At 32.9% G+C, this 25,013-nt stretch overlaps 1 protein-coding gene across 22 annotated transcripts in view; it reads left to right on the top strand.

Moving 5' to 3' along the window:
- LOC105838777 overlaps positions 1-17,097 on the top strand; it is an 88,350-nt gene extending 71,253 nt beyond the window's left edge. For 21 of the 22 annotated variants that reach the window (XM_036293306.1, XM_036293308.1, XM_036293324.1 and 18 more), the window contains 5 exons: positions 3,796-3,969; positions 4,047-4,314; positions 10,143-10,295; positions 16,303-16,445; positions 16,518-17,082. In XM_036293306.1, the coding sequence (XP_036149199.1) occupies positions 3,796-3,969; positions 4,047-4,314; positions 10,143-10,295; positions 16,303-16,445; positions 16,518-16,725 (946 nt within the window). In that variant the 3' untranslated portion in view covers positions 16,726-17,082. Of the gene's footprint in view, positions 1-3,795; positions 3,970-4,046; positions 4,315-10,142; positions 10,296-16,302; positions 16,446-16,517 lie in introns of all 22 variants that reach the window. The other variant, XM_036293304.1, reaches the window with a different exon arrangement.
- The last annotated feature ends 7,916 nt before the right edge of the window (positions 17,098-25,013 follow it).

The raw sequence follows: 25,013 nt of genomic DNA, 5'->3' as shown, positions 1-25,013 counted from the left end.
TGTCATTGCTTACTGTAGGTAAGGGATAGAAAATAACTGTTTCAATTTGGCTGATCATTTTTTCCATAGAGATGCTAATGAGGTAATCACGAAATTAAGTCCTTTGGAAAGGACAGAAACTTTAGAGATAGAGCTTGACTGCTAAGATTCTTCACTGAAGTTTGAACCTGAGAACTAATTTTATCATACTTGCTTTTTTGTTTCTGTGTTCTCATCTTAGTGGAATGAATGGCTCGTTTATATGTTATCTGATCTAGTGTTCACCACGGACCCAAATGTTTGGAGAGAGAAAGACGTAATTCAAAGAGTTTTCGAGAAATGAGTCGCTGCACTGTTTTAGAAATGTTAATGAGTACAGTTGTATGTGCAAGGGCTTCCTGAATTTAGTAAATTGATTAAGAGGCTATTACAGTGTAACGCCCGAAAAAATGAACTATTTTTAATAAATTTTTTTTTTTTAAGTATTGCATGTATCGGTTCAAACTTTTTTCACTGAAAGATACACTTTTAGAGAACAATTTTTTTGTTGCATAAAATATTTATTTATTTAACAATTTATTAATATACAAGGCCATGAAAAAAAGTATGTTGCTGCCGGAGGTAATTTGAGCTCTCCAGGTGGTTTGAAACATAAAACTCAAAAAGATTCTTAATTTAGTAAAGTCTCTTTACATTGACCTGACTGGCTAGTTTATTAGACAATTAATAAGTACACGATGTTTCGACCCTTGGTTTGGGTCCTTATCAAGTGAAATCTACAACAATTACATCAGTGTCAGGGAAGTGGAGGAAAGGCAATAGTCGTGGGCGTATAAAATAATATCAGAATATAAATGAGTACCTTAGTCTACATAGAAGTTGTGAGAATAATTTTAATTATATTTGACATCGTGCAAGGACCTTGCTATGATGATGGGTGCATATCGTAACACTAAATAAATTTGCAAAGAAAAAATGACACAGTAATGAAACTAAAATCGAAACGTGGGTGAAGTTGAAGTAAGGTAGTTAACTTACGTGTTAGCGTGTCACAGATTGTCATAAGTCAAATTGATTTGTCACAAATTAAAAACAAACAAAAAAAGGAATTAAATTAAAATATGATGCGAATTTCCGCAAAAACAAGTCCGTACGTTTAGTATGTCTTAACGGGCGTCGGTAGCGAGCGGACTGATATATTCGGGGAAACAATATAGTCATATGCACGATATCAAAGTGTCAGAGCAAAAATAAATAAATACATATGAAAAAGCGAGAAAGAGAACAGCATAGATTAGACCGATTTTATTATACGATCGTAAATAGGGTTTAAGTTGTCGGTATCTTTTTTTAAATTTATCGTATTACTATGCTTTTTTATAAAAAACATCTCGCCGATCTCTCTCTTTTGTGCTTTTCGTCATGTAAAATCTCGGGTTCATGCCAGTCGAAATCATGGTCATGCAAAAGACGGTGCTTGCTAACGACAGACAAATTATTTTCATGTTTTTTAATATTTTGTTGATGTTCTTTTAATCGAGTCTCAACGTGTCTGTTCGATATATGTGGCGTTGCAACTCTTGCAATTACTCTTGTACACGACTTCCGTTCTCTTGTTAGTAGGAATTTTATCCTTACCCTTCTTAATGTAAGCGTCTAATTTTTTGGTTATAAAGTGTGTCGAGGTCAATGTTCTTTAATGTCAAACTAATGTTCTCACTAAGTCCGCGGATATAAGGAATACTTATGCAAATTTTAGTGTCAAAGCTTTTTTTATCTTTATTTCGAACCGAGTGGTTGCGGGCTTTTAATTCCTTGACCCGTTTTTTGATACGTTTGTTAATTAATTGCATGGAATAGCCGTTGTTAGTAGAGGGTCTCTTTTACAATTTTTATGTTATCGAGATGGAAATATTCATTGGAAAGTAAAACTGCTTGGTCTACGAGGCTAGTGATAACATTGAATTTATACTTAAGAGGGTGGTTCGAAAAAAAGTTAACATACCGATTGGAGGAGGTCGGTTTTCGGTATCAATTTGTCACAAGTTTCCTACCGTTTCTAATAACAGTGGTATCTAAGAAATTGATAGAGCTATTCGATTCTAACTTGTAAGTAAATTTTAGTCGGGGGTGGTAACTGTTGAATACGGTGATTATGTCATTGAGTTGAGTTTTCGGGACAATCGCAAAAATATCGTCAACATATCTACAAAAGAACAGAACGTCAAAATCTAAGACGCGCAAGCATTCAGTCTCCAGATCGTCCATAACAATGTCAGCCAAAATGGGCAAAAGTGGAGACCCCATAGGACTACCGAAAATCTGATCGTAAAATTATCCATCGAAACTGAAACTAGTCGAAGTCAAAACAATTTCTGTCGCATGCAAGAATTGTTGCAAGTTAAAATCTGTGTAACGTGAAATGCTAGGCTACCTTTTCTCAATCCCTTCAAGAACTAAGTTTATAGGTATGTTGATGAAGAGTGACGTAACATCTAAGGAAATAAGAAGCTCATCTTCACCAACATATCTATTGTTAACAAGCAAAACGAAAGACCAACTATCTTTAGTGTGCGATCTAGGTTTAGCGATCTTTTGTTCTAAAGTGTTATGTAAAAAATTTGCGACGTTATATAGTGGGCTGCTTATGGTGGAAACTATAATTCTTAACGGATATTCACTCTTATATACTTTCGGTAACCTATTCTTAATTTGTATGAGTTGCTATTGCCCGAACTGGGATTATTATTTTACAGTGCAAATTAACAAAATAGCGCCGTTTTTTGTGAAAGTGTTCGAAATAAACGTTTTTTTCACCATAATTCGGACAAAAATATAAGTTAAAATTAATATTTTTTTATTCTAGTTTGGACGATAGCCATACATATGTAAAATATGCTGTAAAAATTTTAAACTGATTGGTCTATCCGATTTTTCGAAATTACTTCCGCCAGGTGAAAAAATGTCATTTTGAGGAAAACGCGTTTAAAGTTTTTGTACATGAAAACTTGAATAAAACATGCACATACAACTAATCAGCGATGCCAGGCGCGTACAGAAGTCTTCTAGCTTCATCATAATTTTTAACTTCAGCCAATCTGACCTCAAAAAAAGAATTCGATTTTTTTGACTCGTCACACTGTAATAGCTCCTTAATCGACTCTAAAATAGCCTCTTTGTAGAGGCTTTTTATTTTAGATTTCACGGCCATTGACGTTCCAATAAAAAGGGGTTCCGGATGCAGCATTCTGGTATAGCGTTGCGTCGACGTTTTGCAAACGTTACAGATTGCATTATTAGGGCTAGAAGCTCCGATACTGAACTTACTTGGAGTGACTATCCTTATATATCTCTTACCTTGGCTATGGTGGAGGGAAGGCAGGGGGAAGGCTCGTCCAATGTTTCAATAATTAAAATTTATTTGTGTGATTAATTAAAAAAATTATTTTTTTACAGAACAATTTCAGAATCGTTATATTCAGAAACGTTATAAAATTTTACGTAATTTATTTTAAATACTTAAAATATTTAAAAAAAAAATTTGTTATTTAAAAAATTTTTAATATTATAACAAATATAATTAAACTGTATAAATGTATTGTTTAATAAAAATAGAATGTTAACACAACTTTCATATGTATATAGTTTATTTAAAGTATAAATATTGACATACTTGTCAAAATTGGTGAAATTCATGCTTTTTATAAAATGCGAGAAAATCTTAAACTGTTGAAACTTTCAGTGGTAGTTTATTGATATTATATAGATTATATTATTAATCCTTTTATTAATTGTTTTCTCTATTCTACTTGGTAGGTATTTGGAGCATTGTCATAAAATAGGCGAAGGTGTTTATGGAGAAGTTTTTCTTTATGAATGCAATGATAAAAAATCCGTTATAAAAATTATTCCTATTGAAAACGACAAGTTGGTCAACGGTGAGCCACAGAAAAAGTTTAGTGAAATATTGTCAGAAATTGTGATAGCGAAGTGAGTCAATAAATTAATGAATGCATGCAGATTTGGTAATATTGTTTCAAAAACATCACAAAAGAGAATATTTGCAGAGAATTGGATAATCTGAGATTAAATATTACACACAGAACTAATGGATTTGTAGAAGTTAAAAATGTCAGCTGTATTATAGGAAAATATCCAGAGAAGCTCATAGAACTTTGGAATATTTATGATAATGACAAAACATCTGACAATGATTGTCCGACGATGTTCAGTGAAAATCAGTTATATATCGCTCTTGAACTTGGTCATGGCGGAGAAGACCTCGAAGCTTTCGTTTTCCAAACTGGAGAAGAGGCTCATGCTCTATTTTTACAGGTTAGTTGCTCCCTATACAACAAACGAAGATACCCATATAAGTGTTAATACATTATTTATGTAATACAGAATATTCTTAAAATGTAGTGTTTCTACCATTATATATCCATATTGATTTTTATTTATTTATTATTAATGTTATTGCAACGTTAAAATAACATTGTGTGCGTAAAGTGCGTAAACAAATTATTACGGTCTGAAAATTAAAAAAGATTTATTACATAAAAAATATGTATGTACACATATATATTTTTTATGTAATAAAAATACATATTAGATTGTTCAAGACAAAGTAGGACTTCTGAGTTTACAAAATAAAAGAACAAATATCAAGGAACGGAAACTGCATTTATCCTTTGACACACTTCCTTGCTACACCCACACATCTATCTCAGTACTCAACCAATGTCTGGAAAGCCCTGGCATAGCAAGATCCATTATTACGTTTGAACCATTTTAGGAGAACCTGCTTTTAGTTCTGAAGTGATCTCCTTTAGGTATCCAAACAGATGGAAAGGAGATTTCCTGAAGCAGGCTATTTTAGAACGGCAAAAGTTTGACCTGGTTTGATTTGAACGATCTACGTATTAAAATTAAATTTTTAGACAAACAAAACGAAAAAAATATTTCTACGTTAAGGTAGTAGTATTATAAAAAAAAATCTTGAAATAACTTCCCATTTTTGGCATAATTAATATTTATATTTAAAAAAATGAAAATTGATTATCGATTATTTTTGTGAGAAAAATTAAATTATTAATTACACAGGCACATACAAAAAAAGTAGTTGGTTCGGTGGACGAGACTAGTCAATCCTTATGTATTTTGATCCGTTGAATCCGAATCCAAGGTCAGAATTGCAAAGTTAGCTTATATTTCCTAACCTCAAAAAAAATTTTTTTTTAATGTTGGTCTGGCGGACCAAACTAGTCGATCCTTATGTATTTTGACCCGCTGAATTTGAATCCAAGGTCAGAATTGAATTGATTTATTTTTTCTTAGCCTCAAAGGAAAAACCTTGTAAAAGCAGTTGGGTCACAAATGTATAATCCAGAGGATGCAGGCTTGCGTAACCACATTATCCGGGGAAAATTGAATACGTATGACAAGTCTGAGCTTCTGTGAATGAATAGCATCGAAAATTCACTCCCTTTTTTTATTATATCTAACTCTTTTATTCTCGAAAATGCTGTGCAATGGCTTTTTCTTATGTTTCTTCCCTTTCAGAGAGACATCTCGTTTGAGCGTTCAACAGTAATTAGCCATTATGTTCACATCCCACTTGCCTTGATATCGATGCTCCATCTCCTTGATGTCCTTATGAAATCTTTCTCCCTGTTCTTTACTATAATCACCTAGATTTTCTGGGAAGTAGTCGATATGAGAATACAAAAAATGCAACTTAAGATTCATTAAGCAACCTAGTTTTCTACAGTTTTTTATCATTTCCGCTACCCTTTCTTTGTAATTTTTACTTTTGTGGTTTCCTAGAAAATTTTCTGTGACAACTTTGAAACTCAGCCATGCTGCTCTTTTGTGTTCATTCATTTTGATGACAAAATTGTCGTCTTTCAACATTTTACGTATTTGAGGTCCATCAAAAATTCCTTTCCGCAATTTTGCATCAGAGATGTTGGGAAATTTTTCTTGTAAATACTGATAGCATTCATCTTTTTTTTTACAGTTTTCACCCATTGTTTCATGAGTCCTAATTTGATATGGTGGAAGAAGAATTTCTGAAGGCTTAACTAACGGTTTATTTATGATATTTTTAGACCTAAATTGCAAAGACATCCTTGTCGGCCATTCTTTTTTTATGTAATGGTTCGTTCGATCTCTGCTATCCCATTTACATATGAAGCACGGATTTTTTGTGCAACCTGATTGTTGACTCAATAATACGGTGAGAATTTTCAGATCCCTACAATATCGCCATTTATGTTTTGTGTATTTCATTTTTTGAAGAACTGTTTTTAGGTTTGTGTACTTTTCTTTTATCACTACCGAGTGCACTACAGGAATGGAGGCATATATTTTAGTATTGTGCAGCAACACTGTTTTCAAGCTTTCTTTAGAAGAATCAATGAATAGTCTTTACTTATCAGACTTGTAACGTCCAGGTTTGTTTGTTCATTAATTCGAACTTTTGAGAATAAAAGAGTTAGATATAATAGAGAAGGGGAGTGAATTTTCTACGCTATTTATTCACAGAAGCTCAGACTTGTCATACATATTGAATTTTTCCCGGGTAATGTGGTTACGCAAGCTTGCACGCTCTGGATTATACATTTGTGACCCAAACTGCTTTTACAAAGTGTTTTTTTTTAGATTAGGAAAAAATGAGCTAATTCAGCAATTCTGACCTTGAATTTGGACTTAGCGGGTCAAAATACATAAAGATAGACTAGTCTGGTCCGCCGGACTAACATTTAAAAAGAATTTTTTTTGAGGTTAGGAAATATGAGCTAACTTTGCAATTCTGACTTTGGATTCGGATTCAGCGGGTCAAAATACATAAGAATTGACTAATCTGGTGCGCCGGACCAACCACTTTTTTTTGTGTGCCTGTGTTATTGACGTATATGAAATTTAAAAAAGGTAAAAAAAGCACGCCAAGTGTGTGGTTTTTCTTTAAGGAAAAAAAATTACAAAATCCAAGATATTACTTTTGATCATATCAAATTCAACCTAACCTAACCTAAGTGACATATAAAAAACCTAAGAATACTTTTGCACCTAAGTGATATTTTGTATAACGAAAAAAAATCACAAATCCAAGATAAAACTTTTGATCAAATTCAAATATACATTCCTAAAATGGTATAACTTTTGTTATTAAAATGACAATTATTTTAAATAAAAAATTGTATTTACACACACAAATTAATTTTTCTACAAAAATAATGATATGTAAATATTTTGCGCCAATTAAGAATGAACACTACAAAATGAGAGTATTAAGTTTTTTTTCTACAAAAATAATGATATGAAGAGATATGCGCCAATCTATAAAAATAGATGTTTATTTTTTGGCTAGCATTCATAGGATTTTTCATATGCTTGTATCTGACATTAAGCTTGTATTTGTAATATGATATTTTAATACAAATAAATATTTTACTACAAAAACTTGGCTCCGCTAAACCGAATAATTTGCCAGCTCTCTTTTTTTTCTTTTATGCGTGCATCTGAATATTTGTGTATGTTTGTGTGTTTAGTATATAACTTCCAATTTATAAGGAAGCGATTTTTAATATCTTACAAGGGAACGGACAGAACTGTCCCTCACCGATTTTAATGAGCTTTAGATATGTTGTAGAACATGAAAAAATATTAGACCCATATTTTTTTTAACGGCGTATCTCGACGTTTAGGGGTTGAAACCACCACTCGAAAATAACGCGTTTTTTCGTTTTTGGCGAATATCTTTGAAAATATAAGGTTTATGAAAAAGTGATTTATAAAAAAGTTTTATGGTATTTTATACTCTTTACAATAGTATACTTAGATTTTCCAAAAATATCAAACTTTTTAATTTACCCCAACTCCACCCCTTTTTTCAAATTTTTGAAAATTGTGTAAGGACAAAAATTAAAGAGCATTAAAATCCAAATCCATCCAAATATAATAATATATGGCTGCCCCTCCCCAGCGCTTGAACCTTGAGATTGCTAGGCGCGCGGGGGGAATTATTACAACAAGCGACAATGGCTACGCACAAGCGACGCATAACGCTAAATTCTCCCTTCGAGTTATGATAGTTTCTTACCTTTTTTAATGAAAATAAAATTTTTTTACGACAAAAAGTATGTGTGTACGTGTACATACATGTGTACAAAAAATATCAGTTCTAATGCTTAAAGAAGTGATTACTAAATTAATTTTTTTAATAAATAACGATTATTTTTAATAAAAAATATTTTTTTGATGATAGTCTTAAACGCCGTAAACTGTCATTATAAATTTTAAAAGAAGTTGTTATCATATGCTCAAAACAAAATTTATGCTTCTTTAAAAAACATTAGAAAATTTTATCGATTAAAATGGAAATGACAACCAAATAAAATGTTTGTTTCAACTTTATATTCTTAATTAAAAATTAAATAACTAGGATATTTATATTTTTAATAAAATTAATCTTTGTGATAGACTTATGTGATAGACACTTCGCATTTGTAACAATGAAAATGTACGTACACACATACGTATATATATGCTACTTTTGTTACATACATATATGCATTTATACTTTATATCGTGTAATGTTGAATATTATGTAATTAAGGTTTTTATGTTTTAATATAAAAACATGCGCAGGAGAGGCAGTTATTGAATGTAACGCGACTAAAGAAATAACGCAACTTCTAGCGCGGCGCCTATAGCACGAGATTATCATCTCGTTTTGCCAATAATTGAGAATGATGGAACTCATATATTATTATATTTGGATGGATTTGGCTTTTAATACTCTTTAATTTTTGTCCTTACAAAATTTTCAGAATTTTGAAAAAAAGGGGTGGGGTTGGGGTAAATTAAAAAGTTTGAAATTTTTGGAAAATCTAAATTTACTATTGTAAAGAGTATAAAATACCATTAAACTTTTGTATAAATCATTTTTTCATAAACCTTATATTTTCAAAGATATTCGAGAAACAAAAAAACGCATTACTTTTTGAGGGGTGGTTTCAACCCCTAAACGTCGAGATACGCCGCTAAAAAAAATATGAGTCGAATATTTTTTTATGTTCTACGACATATCCAAAGCTCATTAAAATCGGTGAGAGACAGTTCTGTCCGTTCCCTTGTTAATCTTTTATGCGTGCGTACGTTTAAATGTTTTTTTTTCTCTCTCTTTCTCTTATGCGTGAGTGTATAATATTATACGCATTATTTTAATATATTAATTAGTTTGTAAGAAAGCGATTTTGTATTAAAACAAATTATTATGTCACATAGGTTAGGTTGAATTTGATATGATCAAACGTATTATCTTGGATTTTGTAATTTTTTTTCCTTAAAGAAAAACCACACACTTGGCATGCTTTTTTTACCTTTTTTAAAAAGGTAGAAAAAACTGTGAAAAGTGGCAATTTGTGAAATTGTTTATAACTTTTCTAAAAATTAATTTAAGCATTTGAAATTATAGGAAAATATAGCTTTTATTATGTTTTATGAAGATTGATTACAAGATTGAAACGTGTTAACAAAAGCAGTATTAACTTGAGAATGGCGGCCGCCGCGCGCGTACAAAATTGATCTGACACGTTCAAAAAAAGAAAAAAAAATTAAAAATTAAGGATATTTTCAACTTTTTGATAAACTTATATGTTAGGTAAATATGTGCCTTGGTAAACTTATCTGTCAGTAAATATCTGTCTTTATTTAAAGAAAAAAATGAATGTAAATACATGCTTACCTGATAGATAAATTTCTCATGAAGTTGAAACAACCAAATCTTAATATAGTAAATCTAATATGACAAAAATAACAATTTCAAAAATTTCTATAAAAATTTTTAAATGTTAATTATCTTCTGACGATTATTTAGCTTGCTAAATTTGGTCAAAAAACTTAACAAATTAGTTTCAAGCATAACGTGACCAATTTTTAATATTTTGGCCTATTATATTAGATCCGCCATCTTGGATTTTTTGAAATCGAAAATTATGGTAAATTCGGATTTAGCAACCTAAAAATCCTGGAAAATATATTGGAAAAATTTTAGATATAAAAAAATACATGTCTGAAAGGACTAAAACCAAAAAGCGAAAATCCTTCTTCCTTAATTATTCGTCTATTATTATTTAAATTTTTACTTTTTCTTACAGACAGCACTAACGTTAGCCGTTGCAGAAAAGGCACTTGAATTTGAACACAGAGATCTGCATTGGGGTAATATATTAATATCGAGAACAAAGGAGCCATATATATATTATAGTCTCGATGAAAAAGAAATCAAGTTTCCCAGCAAAGGTATAAAGGTGTGTGTAATATTTCAAATAGACTTACTGTACCAGTCAATGAACAAATAAGAGATTGAGCCAATTAATTAACTTTTACTTCGATAGGAATTTCATAATCGGTATCCTGGGGTCTGTTGGAATCCCAACTTTGCTTATCGCAAAAAAGATATTGACATTAGTAACTTGAAAAAACTACAGATTATCTTCCAAACATTTTGCTTTGAGACGCAAGTTTTTTTAATTAAAAATTTTTTTGAGTAAATAAAAAATTTCCAGAAGATAAGAAATGCAAAAAATCATTTATTTAAAAAATTATAACTTATACAATTTTCAATATTTTAAGCTAAAAAATTAACCTGTAATTTTCAAGATGTGATTTTTTAAGAAAAAATCAGTCGGATAGTGCGCGTTCTAAAAAAAAGGTATTAATCCTGATGATAGAAGCGATAAATTTTAGAGAAAAAGTAACACGATTTTCACGAAATACAATGATTTATTTTCAAAATGATTTAATTTTTTTTGTATTTTTCTTAGAAAAAATCTCCCCCATCATTCTCTTCGAAAAGATTTTGTTAACTTCTCAACTTCGGGGATTATAAGATATTTTGATGACACAGGAAAATTGTTTAAATATTTTATTAAAAGATATTCAGATTACGTTTTATAACACATTTACCTTTAATTGAAGATAATAGACGAGAAAAATCACACAAAAAATCAAGAAAAATATTTCGAATAGTCACAAACGGTACATTAGGGTCTCCCTGGACCTCAAGGCTTGAATGTTTATTTTTTTCAAATGCCAGTACCACATTACTCCTTGGCAAATGACGTTTTGAATTGGAAGTGGAAGAAGATATTTCAAACTAATTTTTTTGGTCTGTACTTCAATTAAATTTATTTTCTTTATTCTTTAAAATAAATTTTTTTTACGGTTTTAGTAAATTTCTGTAATGTTATTAAATATAATAAAAAATGTATTGTTATTTTTTATTATATTTAATAACATTGTTCGAGCCTTAAATGAATCTCGCGCTAGTTTTTCTGTATCCACTTTTTATTTTAATGAGAATTACAGTGTGCTCGTTTGGTCCGTCCTCTTTGCTAACAAGACTCGACTCAAGAGGGACGAGATAGAGTAGAGTAGTAAACAGTAGAGCATAAGAAATTTAAACTAAAAACACGACGAGAGAGCGCTATATCTCTAGCCCGCAGTGCTCGGCAACCACAATTGTCACCACGCTCGATCGCAGCACTCTACTAACACTGGATAGACAAGCTAGAAACTCGCGCACCTAATTTGAAACTTTGCTTCCCAACAAACATTATAGAAATTTATTAAAACCACAAAAAAATTGTTTAGAGAATAAAGAAAATTAAGGCTCCCGCACTTTTTAGAGAAAAATGGGTTTTATATATCAATAAGTTATAAATTGTTTAACGGTCTGCATCGGATTTTAGTGATGAACATGATTTTTTTAAAATTTATTTTTTTTAGCTTTATTTTAAACTGCACGCCGACGGGATTTGTCAGACTTAAGACACAGTTACTAAGCTAAATTTTGTTTTATACGAATTGGCCATAGACTTATTAGAATAGACTGCTTATGAAGATACCCAGTGAACACATTTTATAGCGGCAATGTAACATGGAAGTTACATGTAATTTAACATTGTTATTCTTGTGATACGTAGGTGCTATATGACATGGAAATAACCTGTTATGTAATATTTGTTATACGCAAGTGATCTAGCTGTTATACATCGTTTTGGCGTTACAGTTATTCAACAAAAATTGTATAATCGTAACATAACACGTTCGTATCAATGTTATTACGGAACGATGCGTCGTAGTTGACTCAGAAATCAGACATTATAACATCCTGAATGACAGATCTATTTAATAATAAAAAAAATTATTATAAAGATAATGTTTTCAAAAATAACGGTTTGTCTACAATTACTGCGTACAAAAAATGCACAAAATCTAAATTCATCATGTGCTAAACAAAAACAATAATAAATGTATACTATTCAATTTTTCTTAGAATTATGATCTATATAGTTAACTATCTAATTAATCATTTGAACGCTTCAAAGATTAGTGCTAAATAGATCGCAATTTCCATCAAATTATTAAGGTTATGGAAAAAGATAAATTTAACAATGAAATTAATAAGTAAATAAATTAATGCTATTTATTTTTAATATGTTTTGCAAAATTTAATTGCTTTTATAAAAAATAATATAGTCGCGTCAGTTTACATATAGGTATATGTAGACAATAACAAGTACCCATATCGATGAGTCAAATTGGCGTAGCAGGTAGAGTACAAGGTTCGTAATCTTAAGGTCCCGGGTTCAAACCTAGCAGCGGCAAGTAAGAATAAAATAAAAAATAACATAATTTAAATTTAATTAATTAATAAAAATTTATTCTAAATGTATGTGCTGTTGATAAAAATAATTTAAAAAAAATAAATTTTTATTTTATTTTATTTTTCTTTGTAACTGTTGTGTAACGGTTAGATAACATGTAATTATAACATGTTATATTGCTGAGTCGGAAATTGTAACTTACATGTAAGTTACGTGTAATTTCAGAGTAACGTAACCTGTTATGTTCGGTTACATTGCTGTTACACTGCTGCTATATTACTGTGTTCACTGGGTAGTAGGAGTATCCGTTACTAAGAAAAGGATAACTGTCGTTAATATGAGGTTCTATCTCTTTCTAATACAGAATAGTGGGGAAACATAGCGATCAATAACAGTATTAGAGCGTGAGCGTGTTGTCATAATATGCGTGTTGTCGATGTGAACTTTATATGAGATCGAATGATTAAAACGGATATTTTGGGGTTAGTGAGTCTAACGTGTGAATAATTTTATTGAAACAATTGAAATAATGGTGTTGCTGCGTATGTGAAGTAGAATATAAAAAGGACCTTCCTCGCTGCTACGAAGTTACGCCCACTAGAAAAAGATAGCAACTCATATTAACGACAGTTATCCTTTTCTCAGTGACGGATACCCCCACCACCGTTTTTTTACCTCATAAGCAGTCTATTCTAGTAAGTCTATGGAATTGGCTCAAACTTTGGCAAAAGATAGCTGAAAGCAAGCCGATTAAAACTTGTAATTGCCAAGTCAATCCTACGTGTTATTTTCGACGCACCGGCGCTTGTAAATGAAAGTAAACGTGTCACGTATTTTGCATAATACATACGTGTGTGTGTGTGTGTGTGTGTGTGTGTGTGTGTGTGTGTGTGTGTGTGTGTGCGTGCGTGCGTGCGTGCGTGCGTGCGTGCGTGCGTGTGCGTGCGTGCGTGTGTGTGTTTAACGGCAGAAATTATTACATCTTTTGGTTGGTTTCTTTCTCAACCAGTCTTGCTATCATAATCTCTCTTTTCAAGCATATTGCGTATGTGTATTGGTAGAAACAAGCCCCGTGTACTCTTCGGAGTTCCTTACTACCATTAAGGTCCCGAACTTGGCGCGTTAGGATTTTTATCTTAGTGGTCCTTCACCAGTAGTTTTATGCATCCTTTTTCTTATTTTCCAATCAATCACCTTTACTAGTAACTGAATTTATTTGATTCCTCTCTTATAAATCAACCATCTCTGTGGTGGTGGAGAACTCCGAAAAGTACACGACGAGTCTTATTTTTAACGATACACATACACTTAAATATATGCTTAGATATATGCTTAAAAAAAGAGATTATGATAGCAAGACTGGTTTCTCAATCAAGCAAACAAAAGATATAATTATTTCTGCCGTTACACACACCATGCACATGCATACACACACGCTCACGCACGCGCGCATACATGCGTACACACGTATTATGCGAATATATGACACAATTATTTTTATTTTTAACTACTGCACCAGTATGTCAAAAATGATTCACAGGATTGACTTGGCAATTACAACTTTTAATCGGCATCTCTTTAGCTACCTTTTGCCTAAGTTTGAGCCAATTCGTATAAAACTCACTTTTCTCTAAGAAAAGTGTGGTCCTTTAATTGGGATACAAACTGAAAAAAAAAGTTACAACTGGTCTCGAACTTAGCTCGCACAGATAGCAAAACAGTAGGCGCGCACTTAGCACCTGCGGCCACCGCGCTTCATATCGAGAAGTGGCTTTTCATTGTGCTTACCTTACCGGCCGAAAATGCACATATTTAGATGCAATTTTCTCAGAAACTAAGACTCATTTGCCCAAGAGCCAAAACATGGTTTTTGCTTTTCACTTTCCCTTTTGAATGCTATGGTTCGAAAGTAAAGTTAGCAGATAGCGGCATCTCCTTGTTAGCAGGCTATTCACGGAGCGAAATAATAATGCTAACAAACTCAATCATAATGTCACTGATGGTGTTATAGTATGTAATATATATTATAAGCACATAATTGTGCACTACATGTACTATTCTTTTCCAGGTAGTGTGCTGGTACATTAACTTTATAAACGGTGCACATTGATTATAATTCAAAACATTACGTGACTTTTCGAAATGACAATTTTTCAAATAACGCATTTTTTAAAAATTACATAATTTTCTAAAAAAATTATGTAATTTCTTAAATCACTTGATTTTTAAAAACCAGATAACAATTTGAAATATTTTGTTACGTGTTTGATCGTCATTAATTATGTCATTTGTTACGTAATTTCGTTATGTGATTTCATGACGTTTTTTTTTTCAGTAGGGATGAATAAATAAATGACTACATTATCGACTTCAATCAAGTTTGAAGTCGATAATGTAGTCATTTATTTATTCTTGTTTATAAAAATATTTGGTTTAAAATGCAAGTTATGTAGCTTATATGTACAAATGAATGGTACACCGCTGTTCGGAATAGATTGAGGAATAAGATTATATTCGTCAAATTACCATTACAAGCCGTAAAAAAAGTTATTTATAGGATCAAATTTTGTTCATTTAAGCATTTTCACTACAGATTTCTTAGTGAAACCGCTTAAATGAACAAAATTTGATCCAATAAATAACTTTTTTTACGCCTTGTAATTGTAATTTGACGAATATAATCTTATTCCTCAATCTATCCCGAACTGCGGTGTACCATTTATTTGTACGTATAAGCTACATAACTTTAAAGCAAATATTTTTATGAACAAATAAACTTTAAAAATTTTTTTGCATTTTTGATCTTGATCTAATCGTCCTCGGGTTTATTTGGGTACGTACTTTAAACGTGTAAAAGGATTTTCCATTTTATAAATTCAATTTAAAACTAAGTGGTTGAACGGTAATCTATCTATATAAAAAAGTTGCAAGTTGCAGTTTACTAATTGATCATTAGTAGCAATATTGCCATACTTAGCTCTTCATTTTGTATTTAGTAAGATTTAAAGAAAACTATCTTTCTACTGCTATTGTTAAGTGTCAATACAGTTATTTGTTAAATTTGTCTTTCACTTGCCATTTGTTCTACATTATTAATTTGGAAACGATTTAAAAATTCGCGCTCACATCACCATCCGTGAACTAATGTCCCTAGAACGCGGACCGTAAGTTCCACCATATCGCGGCGCTAGTTCTGCTTCTTCTTCTTCTTCCGATAGATAGACACGTAAAAGGCAATGACATGGCCGCCCAGCGTTTTTTCTGAGATCCAATAAATAAAGCAAGTGACTTCGTCACAAGGAAGTATATTTAAGGTCTATAAGTTTAATCGACACATAACAGCTGTCATTATAAGATAATGCGATAAGAAACAAAATAACATCACCACTACGTTAATGTTATGCTTATGGAATTTGCTATGTATGAAATTCGCTATCATCTTATTATTGACTTCACACAGTATTTTGATAACGTTTATAATGCTAATAACATCTCTCCAAACATATTCCTACTTTCCTATACAGCATAAAACATTTCAGCAATATTGTAGAATGTAAAGTTATTACAACGTTTGCGCAATATTGCTGAAATGTTACATTGTATTCTGAAGTAGTTTTGCTACATTATATTAATGAATTATTTTAAGGTGTCTATAATAGATTTTACGCTGTCGAGGATGTTGTATCAAGGGTGCTGCATATACAATGATCTCTCTTTGGATCCAGCTTTATTTACTGCCCATGGCGAATATCAGTTTGAGATTTATCGTCTTATGCGTGACAAACTTCAGTAAGCTATATATCTATTTTTTATTTCTTACTTTTTTATATCATTTTATTTATACTTCTGTCGTGTGTATAGGAATAATTGGCAAAAATTTGAACCATATACGAACGTCCTGTGGTTGCATTATGTTTTGGATAAAATGATTATGGCGGTAAGGTATAAGAAGAAGAATTTGAAAATACATAAACAGGCTCTTATTAGATTAAAAGAATTGAAAAATACGATATTAAACTACGACAGTGCTTACGACTTTGTAATCAATTCTAATAGTATTGTGTATTAATGATGCAAGCTCATGTTGGACAAAATGTTTTGATAATAAATCATACTGTGTAAAATTCTCTAGATATTCTATTTAGCAAGTATAATTATAAGAATATATGATTATTAAATTATTACAATATTACAGTAATAAAATAGTGATATATGTATGATACTCATTTAATATTTCTTAATATTTAATATGTTGTAGTATAATTATTTATGATTAAAACTTACATTTTGTTTCTTTCTCTCTTCCAAATATATTTTTTCTGTAACATAAAATTATAAAATAAATTTTCCTGTATTATGTCACTGCGCCATTTGTTGAATATCACTAATGAATCATTGTTTAGAAAATATATTAAAATAATAAACATTAAATTAAAAAATTTTTTACTTTTTATGAAATTTTTTAAAAATTATATTTTAAAACTCCCAAATAATAAATTGCAAAATAATTAATATTTTTTATAGACTTAATTTTTATAGGCCGGTATATTCATAGTCGATTCTTAATTTAAGATCCGTCTCAAGCAATGTATTAAGATGATAATACGGCTTTGTAATTAGTTTGATAATATCTTAAGGCAGTACTTAAGACGATCTTAAATATAAGACCTGTCTATGAATACCAACTATAGAGATTTTGTTAAAATGTTATTTCTTATTTAAAAATGTAATTTTACAATTTTGTTTGTTTATTGACTCACACAATAATCTATATACGATAAAAGTGCGATTATAATATCGGTATGTTTATTTTAAACAATATATTTAAAATTTTATAATTTTATAATTTTTGTTATTATTTAAATAACGCGGTGGTAGTAGCTCAACACCACATTAAAAAAATCGTGCCGTATGACATGAACTTCATTGAGCAAGTGTTGCAGCATTACTAAGCTTATCCAGAATTCATATGTCAAATAAATTTTTGGTTAAAATGTGAGGACAAATCAAATATAACCGAGAATTTCTATATTGCCTCTTGTAAAGTGAAGTGAGTTGTGCGTGACCTCGAGACGTCGTGAATAGGAGTGTATGGAATGAGGAGCAGCACTAATTACCATAGCACGACTTTTTTAACTTTTAGCCTACACCTGGAGTATGACATACCCCAGCACATTTTTAAACTCAATTTTAGATATGTAAATCGATGAAAACAGTACTTATGGTGCCGTTTGTTAGTAGTCAAGACGTATCTCTTTAAGTTGAAACGGTTGTTATTACCAGTGCGGTGTGTCAGTTTTCCTCTGGCAATCGATCGAAGTAGACGCTCCGAAAAGTTGGGATATGATATACCCCCAGTGTAGGGTACGTAGTTTTTTAATTTAATTTTTTTGTAAATAGTGTAAGATTTTATGAAAAAGTAAAAAATAATTTTTGAGAATAATGTGCCCAGCTTGCCAGCGTTACATATGTGACAATCACCACGCAGCCTTACCCTGGTGCGCACGCTGCAATTGTGCTTGCACAGATTGAAAAAAATGGTTCAAACAATAAATTACGCTTTACTTGCTTATTTTTATACTTTTTGTTTTATAACTTAACATATAAAATGGTTTGTAAATAATATTTACTGAAATAAATGCGAATTTTTATTACATTCCATCATTCTAATTTGTCTATAAAATCTTCATCTTGGTACCTTCAAATAAATATGGTTATTGCAATGCTGTAAAACTATTAAATGAAATATTTGTAAAAATTTCGCTTGTAGATTGCGAACTGATGGCTTATGCATCAGACAATATTATATATGATGCTTTGTATAATAAATAAATATGTTTTGCATAAACGTTTAAAAAAATCGTTTTAGAATTATTTTTTCCTACCAATTATCCTAACTTAAAAGTTATTTTAATTAATAAAATGGGACAGAGGAAATATATAGGGGAATAAAATAAAGTTAAAAAATTGCATATATATCTTCATTTTTTATTGTTAGACCACTAATTGAATAGTTTAAATACATTTTGTAAAGCGCAATTATTCGCATGATTCTCTCCCTGACATTGTAAGGTATGCGTAACATTCATTTTGTTTAAAGATTTAATGTTTTCGTAATGCGCCTCGATGTTTTCAACATAGACTTCCTGTTTCGCCTCGTCCAGGAGCAAATCCCGCAACCATTCTCGTTTGTCGCGTTTTTTGACGTATACGACAGGCGATGTTTCGTTCCTCAGCGCTGTTGTAATCAATTTCATAATCATGCCGTATGGAATCGTTCCGTCATTTCATCGTAATCCATGATGATGCGTCCGATGATGATAATCCATGATCATCAACTACGATGCCTGTCGTTTGTTAGCGTTATTGAGTCGATGGCGGTTACGGGACAGAATTTCGAAAAATGTAGGGAGAGTTCAAATCCATCTCTGAACGCGGCAAATTTCTTAACTTTCCTCCAACGATGAAACCTTGCATATCCACGAATGTTGGTACGGACACGATTGTTATTGTTGAAAAGACTGTGATCCGCATCGATGCATCGTATTAGATTTTTATATCGTTTGAAATCGTTTTAGAGAAAAAGTGGCGCCGCACGTAGGTGATTTTGTGTACAACGTTGGTCAACGGGTTGTACTGAATCACACGATCGTGTATAATGAGACGCGGTGGTGTTCGCGGGCACGTTTTCTCTGCATTCAAATTCTAAGCACACGTCCACGGTTGCGCTCTTAACCGATTCGTTTTGTCGAGAGCAATCGATAATCACGAACGGACCATTATGTCGAAACATAGTGACGGATTGATTCGGTTCGAGATAATCATATCCGTAATAGTTTTTACAGAAATGTGCGTACGTGTCGTATAGAGTCAACCATTTGTTTCGAAATTCAAATTCAGATTATCGTATGGATAACATTCCGAGTTTAAATAGAGTTTCGCGTTGATTAATTTGCAATGATCGAATCGGCTCCTGTTTTCAGACATGACATTCTTTCGACCAGCCTGCAGAGCGAAAACTACGTATCAAGACTTCTCGAGCTGAGTAGCGGTCTTGAAGGCCCATGAATGTTTGGTTGTGCTTTGCAATAAAGGATACTCGTACAGATTCCAAGAGCGAAATGCCATGCTGAGATATCGCTTTCTAGAGAACGCAGCATTGACAGTTTATTTATTTCTTTCAGTAGCACGTGCGGCATTCGCAATCCGCCAACCGCCGACGAAACGGTAATAACAGGCGCAAAGGTCGGTTCGGACGCACCAGCCAGGATGCCGCTCAAGTGTACACTATGTCGCAGTCTGATAGGCGCTGTAGAAGGATGCCGCCGCACGTGTACGATCCCGTTTCTGACTCAAGCGCTATGTAGGCGATCATCACGGACCGCGCATCGCGCCTCCTTAAAGGCGCGCCTGGTGGAGGCAGGCAGCCTCTCATTGATCTCGATCCTTGACCCAGCCAGCCCCGCAGAGACCGCGAAGCCCTTAAGAACACCCTTTTACCATCCAGCCAGCTGTTTTGCACCGCTCCGGAAGAGAATCTGAGGATCAGTGGACGATCACCCTAGGCCGGAATCCGAAAACATGCTGTGATGTCCGCAGGAGCGACAGTAACTTTCAAGGCCACCGCCACCCGGAAACAACGGCTTGGAGATCCTCCCCGGGATGCTTCAGCTCTCCGAAAAGAATAAGTTCCGAGCTTAATTTCGCGCGCTCGAGGGCCTCCAGGCGCGCCTCGAGTCTCGGAAGGGCACCGCCAATAGCATCACGAGGAGGGGGCCGATTGGATTCGAGATTCTGAACGCGCCAGGTCAGATCAGCTTACTGGACCTTCATCCCCGACGCCGTCGCCGAGAGGGCATCAGCCCTACGACTGAGGTTGCTTGTCCGCTCAGAGAGATCCGCCAGAGAGGAGGTGAAACCAAGCATGCTCTGTTCGAGGAAGGAGAGCTGCACTCTCATGGACGAGAGACCGTTCAGTTTAGCCTCAATGGTGTTTACCTTGTCGAGTTTCGTCTCTGTGCTGTTCACCTTGTCAAGGAACGCCGCTATAAGGCCCCGCAGGACATCCTGCTCCGCGGAGGAAGTCCGCAAGTCAGCCGTCTCCGCAACAGCACCGCGAGAGACAGACTGCGAATAACTACCGACGAGTCGGCAATTTCCGCAGATTGGACAGCGAGGCTCCGCATTCGATGACGTTTCTGCATTGCAAGAGAAGAGACCACAATCCCGGTGAAAAACGTGCCTCGAAACCAGCTCGCAATGCCACGCATTGGAATTGGCAATAAATTTCCCGCAGGCGAGCGTCATGATTGGCTGTATCAGCGACAGGCACAGATTGGCAGCAGAAAAAGCAGCTTTGCAACTGTTGTAAAATTCTTCAACACGACTGGTTTATACGTTTAGATCTAACAGGAACTAAGAGCAAGAACCAATCGTGTTGACAAATTTTACAACAGTTGCAAAGCTGCCTTTTCTGCTAAACGCAGCCATTGTAAATATAGACAGCTGATTTACAGCGCGACTGCCTCAGATATCGATGTATTGATGAACGCTCACTTGAGACCGCGCCGGCGACGCAGGTGCAGGGAAGCCAGAGAGCAACCGCCGACGAGCAGGTTCCAGAAAGATCGATCAACGTTCCGACAACTCAAATGCACAAGAATGCAGCAAAACTCGAGTCACTCAATCACACCGGTGCACTAGGGTCAAGCAAAAAAGAGCCCTTGACAGTACGTCTGGAACAGAAAGGCCCCGGAGGACAGAAAACAACAGAGAATATCCAAAACGGCAGAGCGACTGACAGATACTCACGTACGAGGACCGCTGATAAGGAGCGTGAGACCATCCGCACGTGTGCTCTGCCGGATATCTCGCCTAGGATTTCGTAAACAGGTTTCTCATCATTTGGTCCGGAATAATTTTCATTGAGGATTAATTTCATAAACGGATTTGTCGTCGCCCTGCCGATTGTATTCTTTGAGGCGCGACATCTCGTCGCCATCGCGTCGATAATGAATTTCTCGCGATTTGTTCTTGGAATCGTTTCTTCGGTCTGTTATTACAGCGGCATCTTTTGGATCATGTCGAATCTTTAAGAATTTAATTTCATGACAATAATTCTTATCTAACGGTGCACGTGTAGAGGGTCTCTACAAATATCTCAGGATGTTTTCAAGTTTCATCCGGTGTTCATATTTTTCTTCTTAAACTAATTAATGTTATCGATAGATTTAACGAAGCGAGATACTAAGATGATTCATGCACATAATGTAGACGTAGTTCTTGGTTACAGGCATTACATATGGCTTAATTTCCATATTTATACATTTTAAGATTTCAACGTGGTTTGTTATAAATTATTCAACAGTTTGGTATATAGACCGATGTATACTCTTTTTTTTTAGATCATTAAGTTAAGACGACGTTATTCAAAATAAAGTCTAAAAAGAAACTTTAGCAGAACTTATTAAACTTGTTTGTTTTATCGAGGAAGAAGGGAAATTTAATTATTATTTATATTGCCATATTGTATTTGCGCATAACCAAAACATTAATTCAGGAAGTATAGGTCTATTAACTAATGAAATGTGCATGAGCATTCTTAAGTAATAATAGTAAAACTTAATTATGAGTTACAATTGAATTGATGCTCTAATTCTAACGCGAGCAAAAGGTTGTATAACAAAATATAGTCAAAAGCAAAGTGTAATTATTTATGTAAGTAAATATTATTATGACTTGAATGAATGTTATATTTGAGGCATGGAATATATATGTATATGCCTACATATACATTTCAAATACATGTTCGATGTATCATCACTCTTAGATTAGTCTTTGACCGTCTGCCATTCACACTGAACCTTCGTATTTTGATTCATAATAGTACATATTCATATCTGTTATGTCTAGCGATGTCTGTGCGAGATTATGAATTGCATATTATGTTCTTCAAAATTAATTGGCATCGTCATCTTCTATCGGAAAGTTGCGAATGAAATGCGTGAAAAATCGAGCGCGATAACGGGCATAATGTATATCGAGAGGTTTTTAATTATTTCTGAAAAATGGTTGTCGAAATATAACTTTATCATATATCGTTGAATTTGTAAAAAAATAACCTTTTATTTGGTGATAAAAAAATTTTTTAATTTCGAAAAAATTTATTAAGTGGTGGGGTTATTTTGAAAAATTAAAACATCAAAAAAAATTTTTTACTCTTTTGTAGTACTTCTAAAGCCCTTCAACTTTTATCTTAACAATTTTTTTAAATCTTGTTTAATTCCCGAGATATTCTTCCCGAAACAGAAAATCCGATTTTTTTTTAAGGGATGTTTCACCCTCTAAAAGTGCGTATGGACACTTATAAAAAAATGACTGTTTCTTATTTTTGTCTAGAAAACAACATATTAAAAGCTCATTAAGATCGGAGGGGGACACTTCCGAGCCTTTCCTTGTAAGTATTTTTAAAAGTTTTTAAGAATTGAAAAAACTAACAAAAAATTAAAAGTTCAAATTATTTCTACGATAATTTTGTAAGAGGAAAAAAACTATACATGATTCAGGCAAGCGATAGTCGTATCTGTTATAGCATGTTTAATCTTTGTTAATCTTTGTAACCCGAGAAAACGGTCACCCATCCAAGTGTCAATCATCGCCGACGTTGCTTGATTTTGAAGACCATACGCATCCTAACGCTTCGTGATGATTCATGAGTACTTCTTGTTTATGCATACAAATTTGTTATAGATCATTACAATAGATGTTATCAGAAGGATGAAACATATACTGTTAACTTATATTTTTATAAATAAATATAAAATTTTACAGTTTTTTAAAATCATTTTTACATATGCGCGTGAAATAGCATGTGGAATAACTTATTTAAAAAACTGTTTTGCTCTGTTTCTATAAAATAAAATTAAAAAATTATTTAATGTCATCTTTTATAATTTTTTAGTATTGTTAATATACCATATTGTATTTCAATAAGTGTAGACATTCAATCTGACTTTGAAGTCGACATTTTTACACATTTGATTTTGCAATACGTTCTAGAAATACGTACAATATTCAAAGATTATTTACTTGCTATATTGATTTACCGTCTTTTTCAAAAATTAATATACATCCAGGATGTCCCTGAATACTGTTTTAGGATGTCTTGAGGACTTTCGTAGGATGTCCTGAGGATTTTTTGTACGAGGACTATCTTAGAACGTCCTGAGGACTGTTTTAGGACGTCCTGAGGACTGTCTTAGGATGTCCTGAGGACTGTTTTAGGACGTTATAAGGACTGTCTTAGGATCTCCAGAGGACTGTCTTAGGATGTTTTGAGGACTGTCTTAGGATGTTCTGAGGACTTTCAGGGTATTATATTCTTAGAACATTCTGTGTTATCTAAAATATCTGATATTTATACAGTCATCATATTTAACTTTATCTTCAGACTTTTGTAGCTAATGAAACTCTTTACACAATATTTTAAGAATAACGTATTCGGCTAGAATACATATATCCTCAGGACATCCCTGGGGACAAGGATGTCCACAAGACATGAGTAGAATGTTAATTTGTATTAATACCATTACAGAATCGAATATTCTAAACTTACTTTAGAAATCAAATTTATATATAAAATATTTATATAAAATATTTACAATAATACAACTATTATATCCTGACAAGATCTCAGGGGGAGCGTCCGAAATGGCCACGCGTAAATTTTACTACTTTCGAAATGGCCAGGTTTGAAACGGCCATGTTCGAAATGGCCACGTTCGGAACGGTCACGTATGCTTTACTTAATTTCTAATATAATGCACATGGGTTAGCGACTTGGACGTGGTGGGTGCGGGAGGGAAGCCGAAAGCCCTGTTTGCACCCATCCCCGTCCCAAATAGCACTGGATTTTTTAAGGACGTTCATTTTAAGTCCGATTCAGGTCCGCATGTCCAGGGACATAAAATGGACATTCATTGGATGTCCATTATTGGAATGTAAACGGATGTTCTATTCAGAACGTCCTGTGCTGGATATTTGATTTATGTCCGCACTTGTATCTTACTTTTATATAATTTATCTTTATTATTTTTATTATATATATACATATATATATATTATTTACAATATTTATAATTAACATTAATTTATAAATAATAATAAATTATATTATTTTTAATTTTTAAAAGGTTTATTTTAATTGTTCTATTTTTAGATATAATATGAAATAATATGAAATAATACGTATTATTTTTTTATTTATTATTAACATTATTAACTATTGGTATTTTTTTAAATGTTTGTTGTAATATATTATTGTTTCTTTTTCGTTTTTTATCGTTTTGTTTTTTTGTT

This window comes from Monomorium pharaonis, chromosome 10 (assembly GCF_013373865.1).
Source record: "Monomorium pharaonis isolate MP-MQ-018 chromosome 10, ASM1337386v2, whole genome shotgun sequence".
NCBI lineage: Eukaryota > Metazoa > Arthropoda > Insecta > Hymenoptera > Formicidae > Monomorium > Monomorium pharaonis.
Note: the sequence above shows the minus strand (reverse complement) of the source record. Positions and strands in the feature narration are given on the sequence as shown.